The sequence below is a fragment of the Nasonia vitripennis genome, chromosome 4 (genome assembly GCF_009193385.2).
Source record: "Nasonia vitripennis strain AsymCx chromosome 4, Nvit_psr_1.1, whole genome shotgun sequence".
NCBI classification, from domain to species: domain Eukaryota; kingdom Metazoa; phylum Arthropoda; class Insecta; order Hymenoptera; family Pteromalidae; genus Nasonia; species Nasonia vitripennis.
In genome coordinates this window covers 1,586,615-1,605,808 of record NC_045760.1, presented here as the reverse complement: position 1 = coordinate 1,605,808, position 19,194 = coordinate 1,586,615, and the positions used below count along the sequence as shown (strand labels likewise).

General features: G+C 44.7%; 1 protein-coding gene across 1 annotated transcript; it reads left to right on the top strand.

Annotated features, from left to right (window-relative positions):
* Positions 1-2,322: 2,322 nt before the first annotated feature.
* LOC100678235 lies at positions 2,323-17,762 on the top strand. Its single transcript, XM_016984932.3, has 4 exons — positions 2,323-3,182; positions 5,028-6,257; positions 9,251-9,411; positions 9,639-17,762. Exons 2-4 carry the CDS (start codon positions 5,633-5,635, stop codon positions 9,696-9,698), a joined length of 846 nt encoding a protein of 281 aa, XP_016840421.2. The 5' UTR covers positions 2,323-3,182; positions 5,028-5,632; the 3' UTR covers positions 9,699-17,762.
* Positions 17,763-19,194: the final 1,432 nt, after the last annotated feature.

The window sequence follows — 19,194 nt, the reverse complement described above, 5'->3', positions numbered from 1 at the left end:
ATAAAGCTCGCCGAAAATAACTCGGAACTCGCGTTCCCGTTGTATGCAAATTTTTATCCGTATTAATAATGACAATGTAACGTTAACGATGCGCCGATTACAAAGCTCCACTCTCAGCGCGGCTCATTCATATTCATGCTTACATCCACGCTCGCGTACACGCGAGGCAAGTATCGATTACGAAGCGGTTTTTTTCTCTTCTATCTATCTATCTCCCTCTCTTTTAAATCGGAGAGCGCTCGCCATAGCATATATAACGGATATATAGCCTTGCGGGGAATCGCGAAATCCAATATGCGCTTAAGCCGTACTAACGAACTAATCTCGTAACCCCTTGTTTCTCGCATTCTCTGCACTACTTACTTCCGCGCTCGGTTTTTTCTCCCAAAGTCGCCTCTATATATATATGGGGAAAGATCGAGAAGCTTTACATCAGCGATGTAATGATGACGATGATCATTTCGACATCGCATATCATATGCGCGCAGCCCCATCGACGCTGATCCGATTAATACCCCTGTGTGTGTGTGTGTGTGTGTAGCGTGACGTCAGAGCTTGAGTCGCTATACACACGCACAACGCGTATTCATATATATCTCTCCGATATGCGTGCGTGGCTATTGTAACGTTACAAAAAGATAAATGTAGCTACACGTGATGCAAACATTCGCTGGATTTAGAGCCGGAGGCTGAAGCGCTTTTTCTCTCCCTCTCTCCTGCGCGCGCGAGCCTGGACGAGCCAAGGATTTGTTTGACGTGCGTAGTTCGGAGCGCATGCGCGAGTCCGGAATTTTCTTGCTTTTTTTTTTTTTTGTTTTCCACAAGAGTACGACTATACGAGCACGCGCAGCGGAAAAGGGAGTGCAGTGCTCTCCTCTCTCTCTCTCTCTCTCTCTCTCTGTGTGTGCGTGCGTACCTGTGAGGGAAAAATGTACAAACCGGCAATTTTCTCTCTCGCCTTGCTCGCCTCTTGGCGGATTAACCGATGCTGGATTCTATTCTCGGAGAATCGATATACTCACGCGCGTCGTGTGCAGCCAGGTCTTACTTTTGATTATTTATTCATGCAGCTTTATCAATTAACATTTTAAATAGATTAGCGTATTTATAGTATGCGCTTGTTTCGCCGGGCGCGCGAGCCGGTATATTCTCGATCGTATACATCGCATATGGTAGCGCACATAACGCGCGTATTCGAAAAGGAAAACGCTGTACCTGTATACACGTGGTCGTGTAGCGGTGCGTTATAAAACATAAGCATGAATGTTGCGCGTAACCGTGGGGCGAGCGCGACGCGTTTATTGAACTGTTTACGCCGTACGCGGAGGGGTACATAAAATACTTTATTATTGATGCGAGGGAGAGAGAGAGAGAGAGAGAGAGAGAGAGCGCCGCCCGTGTTTAAATGTCCCGCCGCTCGTTTGCCGCAGCGGACGCGTTATATAACAAGATTGACAAATCGGGGAGAGTAAAAAATGCATGAGATTTTCGGGGCTGAATCGATAAATATTTAAATTAAATTACCTTGCGGTCGCGTCGACACGCGTCTGTGGCTCGATTGATTCGCGTGAGAGAGAGAGAGCGCGAGAACACACACATTAACGCGGGCTTGGAACGACCTTCGCTGCGCTGCGAATACGCGCGTCCATTAGCACCTTCCACGCCCAGCTGCGGGGCTGGCGTTTAAGCGCTTTTCCTGGGGGAAATCTCTCTAACTGGTCGATCGATGCGTTGCGTCGGATTGCGATTGCTCATTCATATAGGCGCGCGCGCGCGCGGAAAGAGGCGTTTCTTTTTGGAATTCAAGGTTTCCCGCTCCGAAAATAGAGAAAAGCGAAAGGGTGTTTATAGTTGATATTAATTCGCGCGCGAGCGAGAGACGAGGAAGAAGGGAAAAAAGGATCGATTGATCAAGCTGGAAGCCGGAGGGAGAGTCGAGTCGAGTCGAGTCGAGTCGAGCGAGCGAACGAGCTTCTGGCCGGGGGTAGCCGAGTTGCGTAGGTTTGATTTAGAGCGAGTACGTCAGTGACGTTTCGAATGCTTTTGACTTTGCATCGATCGCCGCGCGGCGCGAGAGAGGGAAAATTTGCGCGCGTCCTCCTCCCGGGCTCACTCTCTCTCTCTCTCTTCATTCAGTACTTTCGAACCCGCGCGCACACTCTCCATTCATCGAAGCTCCCCCCCCCCCCCACCCACGCGCGCGCGCGCGCGAGAAATTTCCTATATTCTCCTTTCTTTTTCCGCCAGCGGCAGTGGTAAGCGCCCAGGCTGGCTCGGACTGTATAGTGCCGTGAGAGGGAGAGAGAGAGAGCGGACGACGACGTCAGCGCTGCTCACCCACACTCTCCGCGCCGCTGCAGGTCGCTCGGCATCGGTAGCTTCCACTAGCTAGTACCTGCCCCTCCGCGGCGGCGGCGTCGTCGTCGTCTCTTTTTTTCGCGTCCGTGACGGAGTCGACCTACCCTCCCTCGCGGCGCTTCCCACCACTGCTGGCGCAGCGAGGAGATCGCCTCGGTTCCACCTCCACCGGCCGCGGCGGCGGCAGCAGCGCAGTGGCCACGGCGGTGGCGTCGGCACAGCCCGCCGTCGAGCCGACCCAGCAGCAGCACAGCAGCACAGCTCTCTGTCCACATCTCTCTCTCTCCCGTTTGCCTCCCTATACTCGTGTATTAGCCGGCGCGACTCTCTTCGCCCGCTCGAGTCGCGCCTACACCGCACGCAGAGAGAGAGAGAGAGAGAGAGAGAGAGAGAGAGAGAAACCGAGTGAAGGAGGAAAAGTGCCTCAGTGACGACGACGAGGAAGAAGAAGCAACGAGAGACAGTGTGCTCCCCGAGTTTTCGTAGTGCGCGCATCGCAGTGACAGAAGCGGCAGCAGCTTCGGCGGCCGTCGTGCTCTAGAGGCTGAGCCGAGGAAAGAAGGAGGAAGAGAGAGAGAGAGAGAGAGAGAGAGAGAGGGACGTCGTAAGTATGCGTAAGTAGCAGCGGAGGACAGCACTCTCTCTCTCGCTATTCTCCGATCGTCGGCGAGTATAGAGCAGCAGCGACGAGGATGCGGCGGAGGGCGCTGCAGCGACGAGATTCTCAGAAGCGTTGGGCATCGCTAGTCCTGCAGCAACGGCCAGCAGCCGTCGGTCTGCAGGACCTCATGCAGCTCAGCTCAAGCGGCTACTGCTCCTCAGAAGCAAGTATTCACTGCACGCAGGCTATGTGCACCTACCTCTATCTCCTGTCGAACGGATCTCTTTCTTTCTCTCTCACTCGCGCTTAGGCACCTGTTGATAGCCCCTGCCTGCGTGCATTCTATCCAATTTCCGCGAGCGCCGCGCCCCTATCACCTCTCTCTCTCTCTCTCTCTCACGTTCCGCCGCGTCCCACAGCTGGGATCGTATCTCGAGCGCGCGCGCGCGCGCGCGCGATCGATCCGTTCGACCGCGACGACGACGTATACATAATGACGAGAGAGTGAGAGGGAGAGATGGATACGGAGAAAGTCTCGCGCGTTATTTCGTGTGTATACTTTTCCCGCACCGCTCGTGTCTTCTCCCTCCTAACTGGTCTTGTTTTTTGTTTTTTTGTAGGTGCGGCAGCCGAGCAAACACAGCACCACCAGCACTACTCACTTCCTTGACTACTTAGTTTTGCCCTCTCGCACTCGCACTTATTCTCTCCCCGATGCAATATACAGAACACGCCTCGTAACGCTGCACAGTGGAGGTGCTTAGTCAAGGGAGAGCGTGCGAGAAGATGAGAGAGTGTGTGTGTGTGTGTGTGTGTGTAGTCGCACAGAGCACCAGCTGCACCGTCCTGTATTATAACGATGATACACCGCGACGCACCACTTGTTGTTATATATCACCTATTACATATGCACATCTTCTTCTATATGTATACTCGTGTGTAATATTGTCGTTGTGATGTGTATACGCACTGCGTGAATTGTCGATGAGCAGCACCAGCACCGCCGGCACTTATACTTGCTCTCTGCGTCTCGAGTACGTTGTTCCGTCGTTGTGCAGTTTCGTTACTCTGTTCACCTCGATGTTATATTCTCGTTATCACTACCATATATTATATACATCTATTTATACGATATACAGGCGAAAACGCGTTGTACGCGCGATACGTTGTACGACGATGCCTAATAATATACGAACACGATCGTCAGCCGCGGAGCTGAACGACTGCTGAGTACAAGGGTGGCCCAGTCACCGACCAGTTTGTGATATATACGATTGATGAAACATAAAGCACGAGCGAGCAAAAGTATATTAAGACAAAGTACAAGCAATTTGACGGTATAGATAAGAAAGCATATATATATATATATATGTGTGTGTTATATGAAAACTATATATGTATAGGAGGGAGAAAAAACTTGTATGCTGTGTAAAAAAATTAGAGCTGCCTTATGACAATGTCTAAATCTAGGAAATAAAGATAAATGCCATTGCGGCGCACCGTCCGAGACGACGATGATCGTTTTACAAGGATCGAAAAATTCAGTGCAACACGGGAGAGACTGACGCAAGGGAAAAGAGTGTTTTTATAAGGAACAATCTTCTCACCCTTTCCCGACCCCCTCCCCCCCCCGCATATACTCTTCTCTTTCTTACCACCTCTCTGTCTCTTCGACTCGAAAGAATCTAGATGACGATGATGAAAGCGTGATAAGTGTGTGATGTGAAAACGAAGCAAAAGTGTCCATGTACTCTATAATCTCTCTAAACGAGCGCTAGGTCTGCACCCTATAAGAGCACCCTCTAAGAGCACTCCAAGAAAGCACATACTCGAAAAAAAAAACAAAAAAAAAAAAAATAAAAAAAGTGACAGCGACAGCTCAGCGCATCTCTGCACCCGCACCCGCACCAGAGCACTAAAAATCCGAATCTCGATAAATTGAAATCTTTCTCGAAAAAAACGAACTAAAACGAAATCTATAAACTCACGTTATCACTACATGCGGACGAGAGCATGAGAAACGGGATCGTCCGCCTAAATAAAGCTTGTTAATACGTCCTGATTTCAGGGCAGCGAAGGCAGCCGCTCGCATCATCCTCATCAGCAGACGAGCTTGTACCGGTGTCATCAACAAGTGAGCGCGCAGTAGAGCAGCGGATCAGAGCAACAGCAGCAGCGTATGTGGCGAGTTGTCGCCGTTGCCGTCACACCGGCCTATCCAACTGCTGCTGTCAGTCGTCATCCTCGACAAGAGCAGCAGCATCGGCTGCCGCAATAGCCCCCGTACGCGACCTAACATGACAGTGAGCGAGTCGAGACGTCCGATAGCTAGAACGGAACTCGTCAAGATCCTGCGCCAGCTGACTCTCGTTCGGGCTCACTGAGACTCGTCGACGACGACGCGTACCCTCAAAGACACGCAAATATCTCTCTCTCTCTCTCTCTCTCTCTCTCTCTCTCTCTCTCTCTCTCTCTTCCTCCTTCTTGCATAGCCGCGGTCAAGTAGCAGCGGAGCAGTTCCTATACGACGCGATATAGAACGACGACGATTACGACAAGCCTGCGAGCGAGCTACTGCATCCAGAGAAGAAGAAGAAGAAGACGAGGAGGAGGAGGAGGAGGAGGAGGAGGAGGAGGAGGAGGAAAATCGCGGAAAGCCAGTGAATCAGCGAAATGACGAATCGAGTCCTCTGGCTGCTGAGCTACATAGGACTGAGCTTAGCCCTGGCCCTGGGCAACCGGCAGACGAGTAGCAACCCCGGGCTGCCGTCGCAGCAGTCGCTGCAGCAGCAGCAGCAGCAGCAGCAACAGCAGCGGTTCGCACCCAACAAGCAGCCGAGCCTCATGCTGGCCGACGGCCCGAGGGAGGCGATAGCGACGAGGCACACGATCGTCAGCAGGAACGCCAGGCACGACTGGCTGCTCTACGACAAGCGGCCCGAGATGATCGGTTCCGATCGGCTGCTCATCCTCGACGACGTGCTCTCGGCTCTGTTCGGTAACTTCTATCGGCAGCAGCAGCAGCAGCAGCAGCAGCAGAGACATCACTCGCTGCTCTACAGCAGCTTGGATGACGAGGACGAGGACGAGGAGCTCGAGGAGGTGCCCCAACAACAGCATCAACAGCAGCAGCGCAGCAGGGCCAGCTCGAACGAGCTAAAGTCCAAGAGGAACCAACAGCAGGTCATCAAGGAGAGCTCGCCGGCGGCACTGGCCCAAGCGGCGGGTGCTAGCATGGCGTCGCAGTTCCTCCTCAGGTCGGCCAGAGGCAACAGGCAGTACGACGTTCCTCAAATAGGTGAGTGCAATGACCCTTCTCTCTACTCTACCCCTTTCATTCTCGCGAGCGAGCGCGCGCTTTCATGCCGATCTAGCTAGCCGCCTATCTCGCTCATAAATAACTTCATCCCCGGCCTAGCTCCCGGCTATAAGAACTCGCGCGCTTAGCTCATCCCTCGGCCAAGCGGACGAGGCGCTCTCTCGCGTACATCGGCGACTTGTCGGCGTGCAATTCTCGCAGGACGAGCTTAATTCTTAGCAGATACTTCGCGCCAGCTCTGACGTCATTACGTTATTATTCTAAGAGAGAGAGAGAGAGCGGAACTATAGCTTCGCCCGCCACCTCCTCTCGCTCGCTCGCTCGCTCGTCGATATAGATATAGATATACACGCACACACACGCACGAGCGAAGAAAGTCGGCTCGGGCCAATGACGCAGGCAACCGCGCCCCATCGCGAGTAAGAGCACCTTGGCCGTCGACGACCCTTTTCCCTCGCTCTGTGCAGCGTATACATAACGCTCGCAACTTTCATGACAATGCGAGCTGCCAACAACTTTGTGTGGGTGTTTGTGTGTGTGAAAACGCGCGCATTGTGTCGGCGCAAACAATGCGCGAATTTTCAATCGGCGCGCACGTGCGGACAGGTATAATGCGCGAGGGGCTAACAGGTGCGAGAGAAAAATACACGGGTATAGCTATAGCCTATATGCGGAGATGACTTATCTGGCTCTCGCGTGACGCAAATATAACAGCTCGACTCGATGTGGGCTAAAATTAGGCCGGCAGTGAGAGAGAGAGAGAGAGAGAGAGAAATTGACTCGGAATAATACGTTAATGTATTTTTCATCGACCGCCGCCACGAATTTCCATTAGACTGCACAGAGAGCTGCGAGAATCGAACTTTCTCTCGCACTATACGCGATTATACACACCGCAAAGAACAACAATCAAGAAACAAAGTTCCAGTCTATACACAACGAGTCTTTACAAGCAGCTCTCTCAGACTAGTTACGGTCTAAACAAAATAATCGAGTCTCTCTCTATCTCTCGGCCTAGACAATTTAATGCAGCGCATAGGCGGCGGCCGTCACGACAGACGCGCGAGCGCTATGATGACAGCTGTATGCCTACGTCATACAGAGAAGAGAGTTGAAACGCATGTAGGGCTGCGGCTGCAGTCGATTGCGCGCGCGAAAAAGAGGGATGGTTATATTTAAGCCGTTGACGTTTTTCTCTCTATGCTCGTGCGATGACGACATAGTCATAGAACCGTACGTCGTGTGACGTATGTCTCTCTCTCTCGCGCGCGCATACGCTGCTACGTAGTACGTCGCTGCACCTACTTATGCGCGCCAGATTCTCTCTCTCTCTCGACTATAGCTTGTCCCTTCAAAACAGGCACGTCTTAACCCCCTTACGCGGAAGCCTCATCTTTTACTCTGATTGCTCTATCGCGGGCAGCGGCAAACTTTCGTGTCAATAGAAACTTTCTAGTTATATATATATATATACACTTGCTGCGAACTTGTTTTTTTTTTTTTCTCTTCTATTCCAGCGCTCATGCGAATTCAATTTCTCTCGCAGCACCTCTTCTATTTTCGGCCCGCGGATAACTCGCGCAATTGAAGGTCTCCCTCTTTCTCGGAGATCAGGTGTATACGTCGCGGCGCTCGGACTCTATAGCGGCTCTAGACGACGAGGCTCTTATATTATTGCGATATATTATTGCGCAGCGCTCGCTCGCTCGCTCGCTCGCTCCAATCGAACACGCGTAACATAAACGTCAACTGCAATTTTCCCCGCCGCAATAGCCATATGTATCTTTAATTCCCGGTATTATGCACGTGGCCGCGCTCGCGGATCACTCGCCGTATCGAATATGTTTATTCAAACGACTGTAGGGATAGAAATTCGCTGAATACGCGACGCGGATAGTAGTTTATTTTATCGCGGGCGAACGAAAAACATCGAGGAGCGACGGATTCGACGAGTAGATATATACTTAACGATCGCCAGCTCTACGTGTCTGTGTGTGTGTGCGTCTGACGTCAGCGAGTTCCTTTTTTTCGAGTGTATAGTGTGTGTGTGTGTGTGTATGTGTGTGTGATAAACGACGGACAGGAGCAGCTCGCTCGCTCGCGCGGGAGAATCGATAGAAACTTGTTGAACGTTCGGCCGCATACATCGGACACGCGAGGCACTAATTATCCTGCACGGCTCGACTCTTGGATTACTCAGCGGAGAGAAGCGTTTCGACGTTTAAACTAATGACACGTGCGCGGATGTATCGAGAGGTCTGAGTGTCAAAATTGAAGCGGCCTCGCTTAACCCTTGTAATTACGCGATCTCGAGCCGTCGAGTAGTATAGTGTCGGCTGCTACTACTGAGTATAGCGCGAGTAGTCATGCCCCGGGTACGGTCGGACTGGGCGATCGCGAGTCGGTGCTCGCTGGCTAACGCATCTCGTGCATGCACGGAGACGCGGCCTGGGACTGATCGGTATTCCGGAGACTAGAGCACACAGCCTAGTCGCTTTAATGGAGTCTCGATCGATCGAGGGCCGGGCAACGATTTCCCCGAGGATACTTCCTGTCTGCATGCGCGCATAGTGCGCGAGACAATGGCTCGTTTCAATCGAGCTCCCCGTCTTGGCGGCCAGGGAAAGAGGGGTTAGCGCGCTTCTTTCATGGCTCGATAAATTTTCTCTCCGCGCTACGTATTACGCGCGTACTGCAGGCGCGCCGACGACACCTATATACGCAGAGAGAGAGTGAGAGAGAAGGCTGCTCTCCGGGTGGCACAGCCGAGAGCGGGTCGATGCGGCAGCGCTCGTTGCAACGCCCTCGCCCCTTTTCGCGAACTTTCCCTATCCTGCGCACGCCGGCGGGACTAGGACGATCGCGCGAGACACCTGCATAACCGAGAGAGAGAGAGAGAGAGACGATGATATGCGCGTGGGCGGTATACCTATACGGATTACGCACGACGCGTTATCCTCCTGTGATTTCAGAGTGCCCGCTGTCGGACGACGGCATGGAGAGGTTCGCTTGTCCGACGGCCGACCACATGGGTCGGTACCGTTGCATCGACGACCACGTACTCTGCGACGGATTCATCGACTGTCCGGCCGGCGAGGACGAGGACCGACAGGCCTGCATGTTCTACAAAACCGTGAGTATAATCCCAATAAGCCCCATCCTTCATGTAGCCTCTCTATCAACTATATCTATAACTCTGTGCTAGACGTGCCGAGTCACGTTTCTGCTCTCGTATACTCGTATATATAGAGACCTCAGCGAGAGCAGAAAGTCGCGGGCTCAGCATCGCGAAAAGACGCGCTCTATACTAATGGCCGACCCTTCGCGCGCTCTCTTTTTTTTTTTTTTCCTCTGTTCCAGACAAAAGCGCACCTCGACGTACTGGCGGACGCCCTGCTCCGGTGGGCGAGAGGCCGTTAATATTCCTAAGCGCACTCGCACTCGCGCTTTCACTTACGCTCCCACTTACAATTGCATACACGCGCACACACACACACGACACTTGCATCGGAGGAGAAGCGAACAAGAGGAACGACGACGACGAGTACTGTTAGCCTATCTACCGCACACTTTTTACTCTCTCACCTCTACTCAAGACTACCCCTCGTTAGACTCGCTGCGAGATTCGGCACACACACACACATGCCTACTCGTACACCCCCGTCTGTCTTTTTCTCCGCAGCATCGTCGCGACCACGTACACACACGTACACACCGAATAGGGGATGTGAGCCATCGAGAATATATTTTCCTTTCGTCGAGGATAGCAAGACTGATTCTATACTTTACACGCATACACAGTAACGCACGCGCGCGAGCAACATACAATTCGTCGTCTCGATCGAGGAAGAGAAGGGAAGAACAAAAAAAAAAAAACCCAGAGAATACGAGTGTCGCGCTCGCACACACGCTCGCAAAGAGACGGACGGCGATGGATGTTTATTTCTCTCGTCCCTCCGTGACCTTCGTCCCCTTATGGATACACACACGCACACACACACTCGGACACACGGAGAGAAAGATATGTAACAACAACGTTTTTATTAATTAATTATTTCAATTACACCTTCGATCGCCACGGATGTAATAATGTAACCGGGAGAAGACACACGAGTCATCTCTCTCTCTCTCTCTCTCTCTCTCTCTCTATCTTTCTCTCGCTGTGTACCCGCGTGAAGAACGTCCACTAGTCATTCTCGTTAAGAGCAGCCGCTTTTCCCCTCTCGCTCACAATTATCGTCTGTAAAAAGTGCGTAACCTTCTCGCAAACCCTCGCATCACGCTCGCCACCTACATTATAGATGTATTTTTCCCCCCGCTCTCTCTCTCTCTCTCTCTCACACACACCGCACTCACGTATATATATAAATATATTATAGACGTGATACTCTTTTATAAGGCATTTTTTCACTCTCAGCCATCTTTTTTACTAGTCGACATGTAGCACACACGCCCACGCGCGCACGCGACGATCCACGAAACACACATGCCTGTCCGTGCGTTAATTCCGGATTACTCCAAGCGAAACATTATTCGTTTCGGCATTCCCTCTCTCTTTCTCGATCGATATCCACTCGTGCAGTGCTCTACACACACACACACACACACACGCACAGACACATCCACTCTAAGGCAGACGCGTTTGTTTCGTCCCTCTGGTTTTTCCCGCTCTCAGCCAGTGCACATTACATATGTACCACCGCTACTCGCTTCTCTCCACCGCCACAGCAGCAGCAGCAGCAGCAGCAGCTGAATCTATAACTTATACCGCACGAAGGATGAACACGACGAGCGATTAGCGAAAACGAAAAAGGAAAAAAATATAACGATAACGGAGCACGTCACACAGCGGCTGTACTAAGGAGGTATATAACGACAACGCGACGAAAGGAATACATGTGTACACACGATACACGCAGACACACACACACACACACACACACAAACACACCTTATATTATATATATTATTATATAATTGGTAACGTGCACCGAGTCCGAGACTATGCGCGACGATCGGTGCGTGCCAAACGTTCGATACCACGGTGTTTGCATCGCTCGTATGAATCACTAATATAGATGATATATATATATTATTAATAAAAAAAACAAAGTATATATATATTATAAAAGAAATACATCCATGATATATATACACACATCATAAAAGAGACAAATTTAACAAAACATATGATGATTATGAAAGATAATAAAAGCAGAGAAAAAATTTCAAAGATATGTTTCAAAGAAAATATTGACGATGATAGATATACATATATGAATATAATTTTGTTGAACGCATCCAGCGATATTTTGTGAGGCGCGAGGGCTGATGATATATACAGACACAGACACGCATATAACACGTGTATATGCGCGCGCGATGTACGCGCAGGTATATACGGGGAAGAAAAGGCGAGCAAGCTCGATCGAGGTGCGTGAAAAGTTCCAATGAAAAATTCATAAGAAAATGCGTTTTTAAACCTAGAGTCAAGTATTTTTCATGGATTATTCTATATATGGTTGTTTCCTTTTTAACTCAGATAATATATAACGAAATTCGCGAGCAAATTTATTCTCTCTTCTCTACTCCAGAGCTTTTGAGTATATATCTACGATGTAAATGTATAAATCAAAAAAGAAAACCTATACGCGTGTATACAAAACGACGATGAAAAAACAAAAAACAAAACAAAAAAATGATAATTATAAAAACCGTTTGCAATTCTCAGATATTTAATATGTATTAACGAAACTGTCGCAATAATTTCTGCGCGTTTTCTTTTCTTCGTTCACGCGATCAAACGTCGCGGGCTAGAGCCAAGGCTGCAAAATTGTTTCTCTTCATTATCGTGCGTATAGCTGACGGAAACGAATATTTGTGCGCGTCGATCGTAGCGAGAACAGCGAGAAAGATGAAAAGTCGGTGGAAAAAAGCGCGTTACTTTATAATTTCCAGCTAACTGGATCCGACGTGTAGGTTCGCATGATGAAATTCTACTTTGATCGTTCGAAAAATTGGCCGGCCGACGTGTAATTTTTTCTGTGTAATTATACTAATTATTAAAGCCAAAAGAGTTATATATCTATGTATACGTTTTGCTGATATACGTAAGGTATACCTTATAATTATAAATTAAGCGATAATGTGTTGTTCACTGTTTTCGCAAAAAAGCAAAAAGTCACGAAAAAAAGAGTGCGCGCGTTGAAAAAAAACATACAATTATTCAAATATAAAGTATCAAAGAGAAGATCACGAGCGACACCGAATAAATGATGCAGAGTATAAAATCCGAGGGGGAGTACTTACGCGATTTATGTATTGTGTAATGAATTCGAACTGAAATTTTATCGCTTGGATAAATATATTTGCACTATGAATATAGATAGCGAGAGATTAATGAAATTAATTCTATATACTAAATAATAATAATAAACACTAATAATACTAATAATAATAATACTAATAATAATAATAATAATGATAATAATAATAATAATAATAATAATAACAGTAACAATAATCATAATAATAAGAGAGCATCAGTCCATTTGTTCTTTGTCTATTCAATATAAGCTACACACAATATACGTTCTTTTATCGCGTTATTATATACACTCAGAGGTAACAACAAGACTTGCATAAACGATAATCCTTATTGCGACTAAAGAGTTTTCCTTTCGCGACTGATTTAATATTTCATGTAACTTCAGTATACACATATACCTGCATTGAATATTATTACGTCATCTGATTTACATTACGATATCGCGCAATTATATTTCATAGGTATGGATATATATATATATATATATATATATATATATATATATATATATATATATGTGTGTGTGTGTATATATGTATGTGCATACGATAATGAGAGAGAGAGAGAGAGAGAGAGAGAGGGAGAGAGATAGGAGATCGAAAAGAGTCAAGCTATGCGTTACGTAAGTGCTATAGGAGTATAGTGGCAGATTATTAAACCGCAGTATTACCGCAGTCATCCACTCAGAAATGCAACCGATGTAAATTATCCAAAGCTTGATCCAAACCAACCAACTAACCAATAAACAAACAAACAAAAGATAAACAAAGACTAAACGTGCTGAAATGATATGAGATAAAAAAGACTAAAATAATTAGAGGAAAACAAAGTATAACATATATAAAGTTAATAACCGCGAGGGCATGTATACATAAAAATGCTGTCCAAGAACAATTGGATACTGATCTGCAGACTGACTCGAATCGATATTTAGAGCGAACTCGAAGCATTAGAACGGGAGAACTACTCTAGCGACTGTATACAATAACAGACAAACAAAAATATATAAAGTATGGCGACGATTCAAACAAAGTAGGCAATAGTTAGGAGCAACTAATAGCGAAAGTAATATTCAAGCAAAAACACAGTGTATCGATATATAAATATAAATATATATAATTTAAGCTGTCGGCTGCGAGCAGATTATGTAGCGTTGTTATAGTTAAATATGGCGAACGACGGAAATTCGGTCCTCAAAAAGCGACGCGACATTACACTCACACGTAGTTGACAGACGTTACACACAATGACATAAAAATATAGAGATAGACACGCAGCGACAGAATCGTATATATCTTAGATAGGAAATCAGAAAAGCAAAGGGAAGGGAGACGGATAAGTCGCGGTAAAACAAAAAGTAATCACTTGAAGCAAAATCGAGATTATATAAGTACATAGATAAACTACGGTAAGGCAGACACGTGAGAAAATGTATAAGTAAACTTATGTAAAAGTGCGCGGATGACGTGCACGTAGAGCAGACTTGCATGTATGAAACGTATAATAAGTATATACAAATTGTCAAGAGAGGGAGAGAGAGAAAGGGGAGAGTCGTGAAGGGGCAGAATCAAATTTTCATGAGACAAAGAAAAAGAGAATATACCTATACTATTATAAAGAATGAAAAAAATATATAAAAGAAGTATTTTTACTAATGTTAAGTACACGATGAATAAAACAAAACGAATCTCCTCGAGCGACATGAAACGTTTCGTTTCGCATTTTTTTCGCGACTCATCAAGTTCCAATATACGCATCGACAAAAAAAAAAGTATCATATAATAATAATGATAAAAAAAGTTCTGATGTCTTCATATTCGACGCCTTCTATCTGTGGGCTGGCAAAATAAATGGACAAAATATATAACACAAAGGGAAACAAAGAAAAATTATTTCTCACCGGGTGTGAAAGGCATTTGAAATCCATTTTTCCTGCATACGTTTTACGAGAAGAAACTTTTCTTCGAGGAACTACGTCAGACCATTGTGAACCTGTATACACCTTGCAACACACACAGACGCGTCGGTTTTCCCTTTTGCTCTCAGTCATACACACAACGTGTGCACTTTCATACATCGGCGTGAAATTGCTTATATAGGCCCCTGACGCAGCCGAGAGAACGCGAGCATTAATTCAATTTCAAACGCTATTATTATATACTACTATATGTGTGTGTGTGTGTGTGTGTATATATATACATATACTCGTACGACAACTGGATTCTGAGTTACCTTCGCGCCGCACACTTGACGTTTTGACGTAGTTCCTTGAAGAAGTTGTTGATACAAAAAAGAAAATGACCTCTACAGTTGAAACTTTTCACGTTATAACCGAAGTTCGATGAATCTATATTAATAAACGATTATTCTCGATTAATTCGTTGAAATTGTGTCGAAGCATTATAGAGAAAATAAAGAGATACCAAGGAAATAAGAAGGAAACAAAGTTTAATGGGAAAAAAAGGGATAAATAAGTGATTCTCGAGGAATGTGTATTTTGAGACTTATTGTACAGGTTTAAATGCGAGAGTTGAGAGTAGATATGTGTGTATATATATATATATATATATAAAAATAATAAAAAATATATTATATAATATACTTATCGTTAATATCAAAAGAATTATGATTATTATTATCATCATTATTATTGTATGATTGCGGTTGATTGCCATTGCTATTAATAACCACTGTTTATTAAAATTACGAGATTATTATTGTCGCGTTACGACTAATCAATATTATACGATATGTAAGGATATTTACGATTATTATCATTCACGTCATTGGTATTCGATTACAATTATCATGATGATTGCGTTTATTAGTATTATTATTGACATAATTATTGCTATTACTGAACGGCGAATTTATGAACTTCTACGTAAATTTAAGTCAATTAATATACATATATTTGTCAAGCTTTCATCTACCTCTTACATTCAGCCGAAAGTGCATTTGGCCTTGTAAGTGTTCTGTCCATGATTTCTTGTCGGCTGCACTCCGCAGGACACTGGTTAACTAAATATATCGTTCTTCTTGTATTCCTCGCCTATACCTTTGGATAACAACAGCCACAACAACAAAACAAGATCCGTACTTTTCGTTTCTTTTCGTGTCCAAAGAGAAGAGACAGTAAAATTATAAACGCGAGCCTTGCAAAGCGAGCCACACAGCTGGAAAGTACAAGGAGGCTCCCCCACTTTGCAGCACAGGAGCTCGAAATCGCGAATCGGACACTAGATTGTATATTCTCGCTCGTTCTACGAAAAAATAATCTTACCGCATTGTATGCACGTGTGTATGTGTGTATATTCGGCTGGGGTTAAACGTTTTTAGAGCTCGTAAATATTTCCAGCTTTGTGGGTCGCGAGGCAGAGGCTTTAATCGATCTCTTCATTTCCCCTCGTTATATAATCCACAATCGTATTGCATACTATACATATACGTACGACGAGCGTATGATTGTGACGTTTGATAGCGAGCAATTCCCGAAAAGTGCAAACGCGAAGCGACATTGTGTACTATAAATAAAAATATGAAGCAAAATAAAGACAACAAAAAGTTTGAGGAAATAAAGACGCAGGAGGTTACAGACTCAACGAGTTTACAGAGCGTGAATGAAAGGAGGAGGACTAATATATTATTATACGTTATTTCATTATTATCATTGTGTTATATGTTCGTACCTTTTTTATACAATATGGTGTATTTGCTTTCTACTTCTTATTCTAGCGTATTGTGCGATGCGATTTTTCTATAACACACATGATTCCAGGATTTTTGGTATACTCTTGTATACTCGATGTTATTGTTAGCGTTAAATCTGATTTTCACTGTTGTTAACTTATATACGTCGATATACTTTAGGTTGTTCTCGTATAGCGAAATTCACTAGAGCTCCTCCCCTATATTTGTAAACGTAAGTTATTAAGCGACAATCGAGTCAGTTTAGTTTTTTCATGATATATTGTGTAGTCGAGAGAAAAAACAAACTTAAACGACTGATGCTACACGACCCTCTCATCATTTGTACATTTCTTATTATATTTCCGTTGTATTGTATAATAATATCGTCGTCTCGCTCGCGGGCATTTTATCATTTGTTATAATTTATCGATCTTGTTATTGTAATCTATACTGCAACTGATAGTTATTATTGTTACGAGGAAACGAAAATGAAGTATATTCCAAGCATCACACAGCAATGTACCCCTATAAATGATGCTATGAAGACAGACAGAGAGAGAGAGAGAGAGAGAGAGAGAGAGAGAGAGAGAAATGGTGATGATAAATGCAGATTCGTATGAAATTAGGTAATGAGCAAAATAAACTATGTCGTGCTAATTATCGTTCTTATTTGATTTACTGTCAATGAATATAAATATATATATATCAATCGATCACATACTTGCAACAAAGAGGGAGAGAGAGAAGAGAAAAGTTTTTGTGACGACTATAGGTGTATACACGGCCGCCGACGCATTTCACGTCATTGATCCGCGCGCGTTACACCAAGACTAGTCTTTGAAATTAAGTATTTCAGCTAAAGTTTCGTCAGCTCAACTTTACGCACGCGTGACATCTGTGACATGTAATTTCCAGCGAAAACACACACACACACACACACACACACATACATATAGTAGTATATATTCACGTTCTGGAATGAGAGCATTATTTGAATTACGGGGGAAAATTATTGCCACGAATGCCTAATCGCAACTATACGCAGGCCTAAAGTTTTTCAAAATTGTTTCTCTTGATTATCGTGCGTATAGCTGACGGAAACGAATATTTGTGCGCGTCGATCGTAGCGAGAACAGCGAGAAAGATGAAAAGTCGGTGGAAAAAAGCGCGTTACTTTATAATTTCCAGCTAACTGGATCCGACGTGTAGGTTCGCATGATGAAATTCTAATTTGATCGTTCGAAAAATTGGCCGGCCGACGTGTAATTTTTTCTGTGTAATTATACTAATTATTAAAGCCAAAAGAGTTATATATCTATGTATACGTTTTGCTGATATACGTAAGGTATACCTTGTATAATTATAAATTAAGCGATAATGTGTTGTTCACTGTTTTCGCAAAAAAGCAAAAAGACACGAAAAAAAAAGAGTGGGCGGGGTGCGCGCGCGTTGTACAAAAAAAAAAACATACAATTATTAAAATATACAGTATCAAAGAGAAGATCACAAGCGACACCGAATAAATGATGCAGAGTATAAAATCCGAATGTGTCACAAAATCAATAACAAGCTACTTTGACAATCACACGAGGTTTACAGTGTAGTGGAGGTATTACATTATATTTGTTCAGTATTATTTTTAGACTTTGAGGTCTACACGAACTTGGTATATATACACCCTATATGCATCATTTCCAATTTCACTAAAAGCCATCTATATTATTATTAGCAAACTATATGTATACAACTTTGTAATATCGGCATATTTTCGTCGGATTAATTTCGCACGCGCACCGCCGCCGTTCGTATCGGCAGTCTAATTTTCGAGCTGAATTACAAACCAAAAGCTACTAATATACAATAATACGAATATACTTATATAACACGTGCATGTATGCGCTCTTTGACGTACTTTTACAAAATTGTATACACGATGTTGTTTGCGCGTTATGTATTTGGAACGTGAAAGTCCTGAAAGTTATTGAACATTGTAAATATATACCGTTTAAAAAAGTAATCAATCGGTGGTTCCGTTATATATGCTAATAATTAATAAACGAGGAAGAATATAAAAACGACTGATACTTTTGTCGGATATACTCAGAACAGGGCTTAATTGGAATAAAAGTGCAATTTCAGTTTGAATTGAGTATACGCGAAGAAATTCTCTGTACACTATATATATATATATACATATATATATATATATATATATATATATCCGTATATTTTATATAAAATATCTCCGAGTGTATAATGACGAAACAAACGAGTCCAACTAAGAATTCTTCTGAGTACAGCAAAAGGGACAAAATTATATGTTAACTATCTAATAGCTGTTTTATCAGTGACGGTTTTATCAGTACTAACAATTTTAATGAAAATCAAACCAAAAGAAAAAAAAACGAATAAATATCAAATTCTGAATCAAGATAACGTTATTCCTTTGAAAACTGCTACGTATCGTATACTTATCAGTTGCATTATTTCCCATCATTTCTCACTCTTTTTCCGAATATAAGAGCCGATGTGAATCGAATTTTATTTTGCCATCGACGCACAAAGGACGAGGAGGAGGAGGGGGAGAGCCGAGACTGCCGCTTCTCTCGAAGGTAAGTACTGAAAATAACACATCCCCCCGAGTCGCGAAAAGACGCCAGCTCCACCCACGAGGCTGGCTTTTTTTTTTATAATGGTAATTAAGACCGCATCCATATACGACTTTTCTTATTTTATTACGTCCGGCGATGAAAAGGGCGCAGCAGCGCCGGGGCTTCCCTCGCTCCGTTTCTCCAACTTTGTCTTCATCAAGAATCTCTCTACGTGCGTCTGTGTAGTTGTATAGGACGCGGCTATTATCGCAGATTTATTGGGACTCCTGCGCGGGGCGAACTTTTA

Bases quoted from the DNA above. Each gene is read 5' to 3' on its own strand.
- LOC100678235 (XM_016984932.3), top strand. From the start codon at position 5,633: ATGACGAATCGAGTCCTCTGGCTGCTGAGCTACATAGGACTGAGCTTA. The intron at 6,258-9,250 runs GTGAGTGCAATG...CTGTGATTTCAG, and splicing joins GTACGACGTTCCTCAAATAG to AGTGCCCGCTGTCGGACGAC. The intron at 9,412-9,638 runs GTGAGTATAATC...CCTCTGTTCCAG, and splicing joins CCTGCATGTTCTACAAAACC to ACAAAAGCGCACCTCGACGT.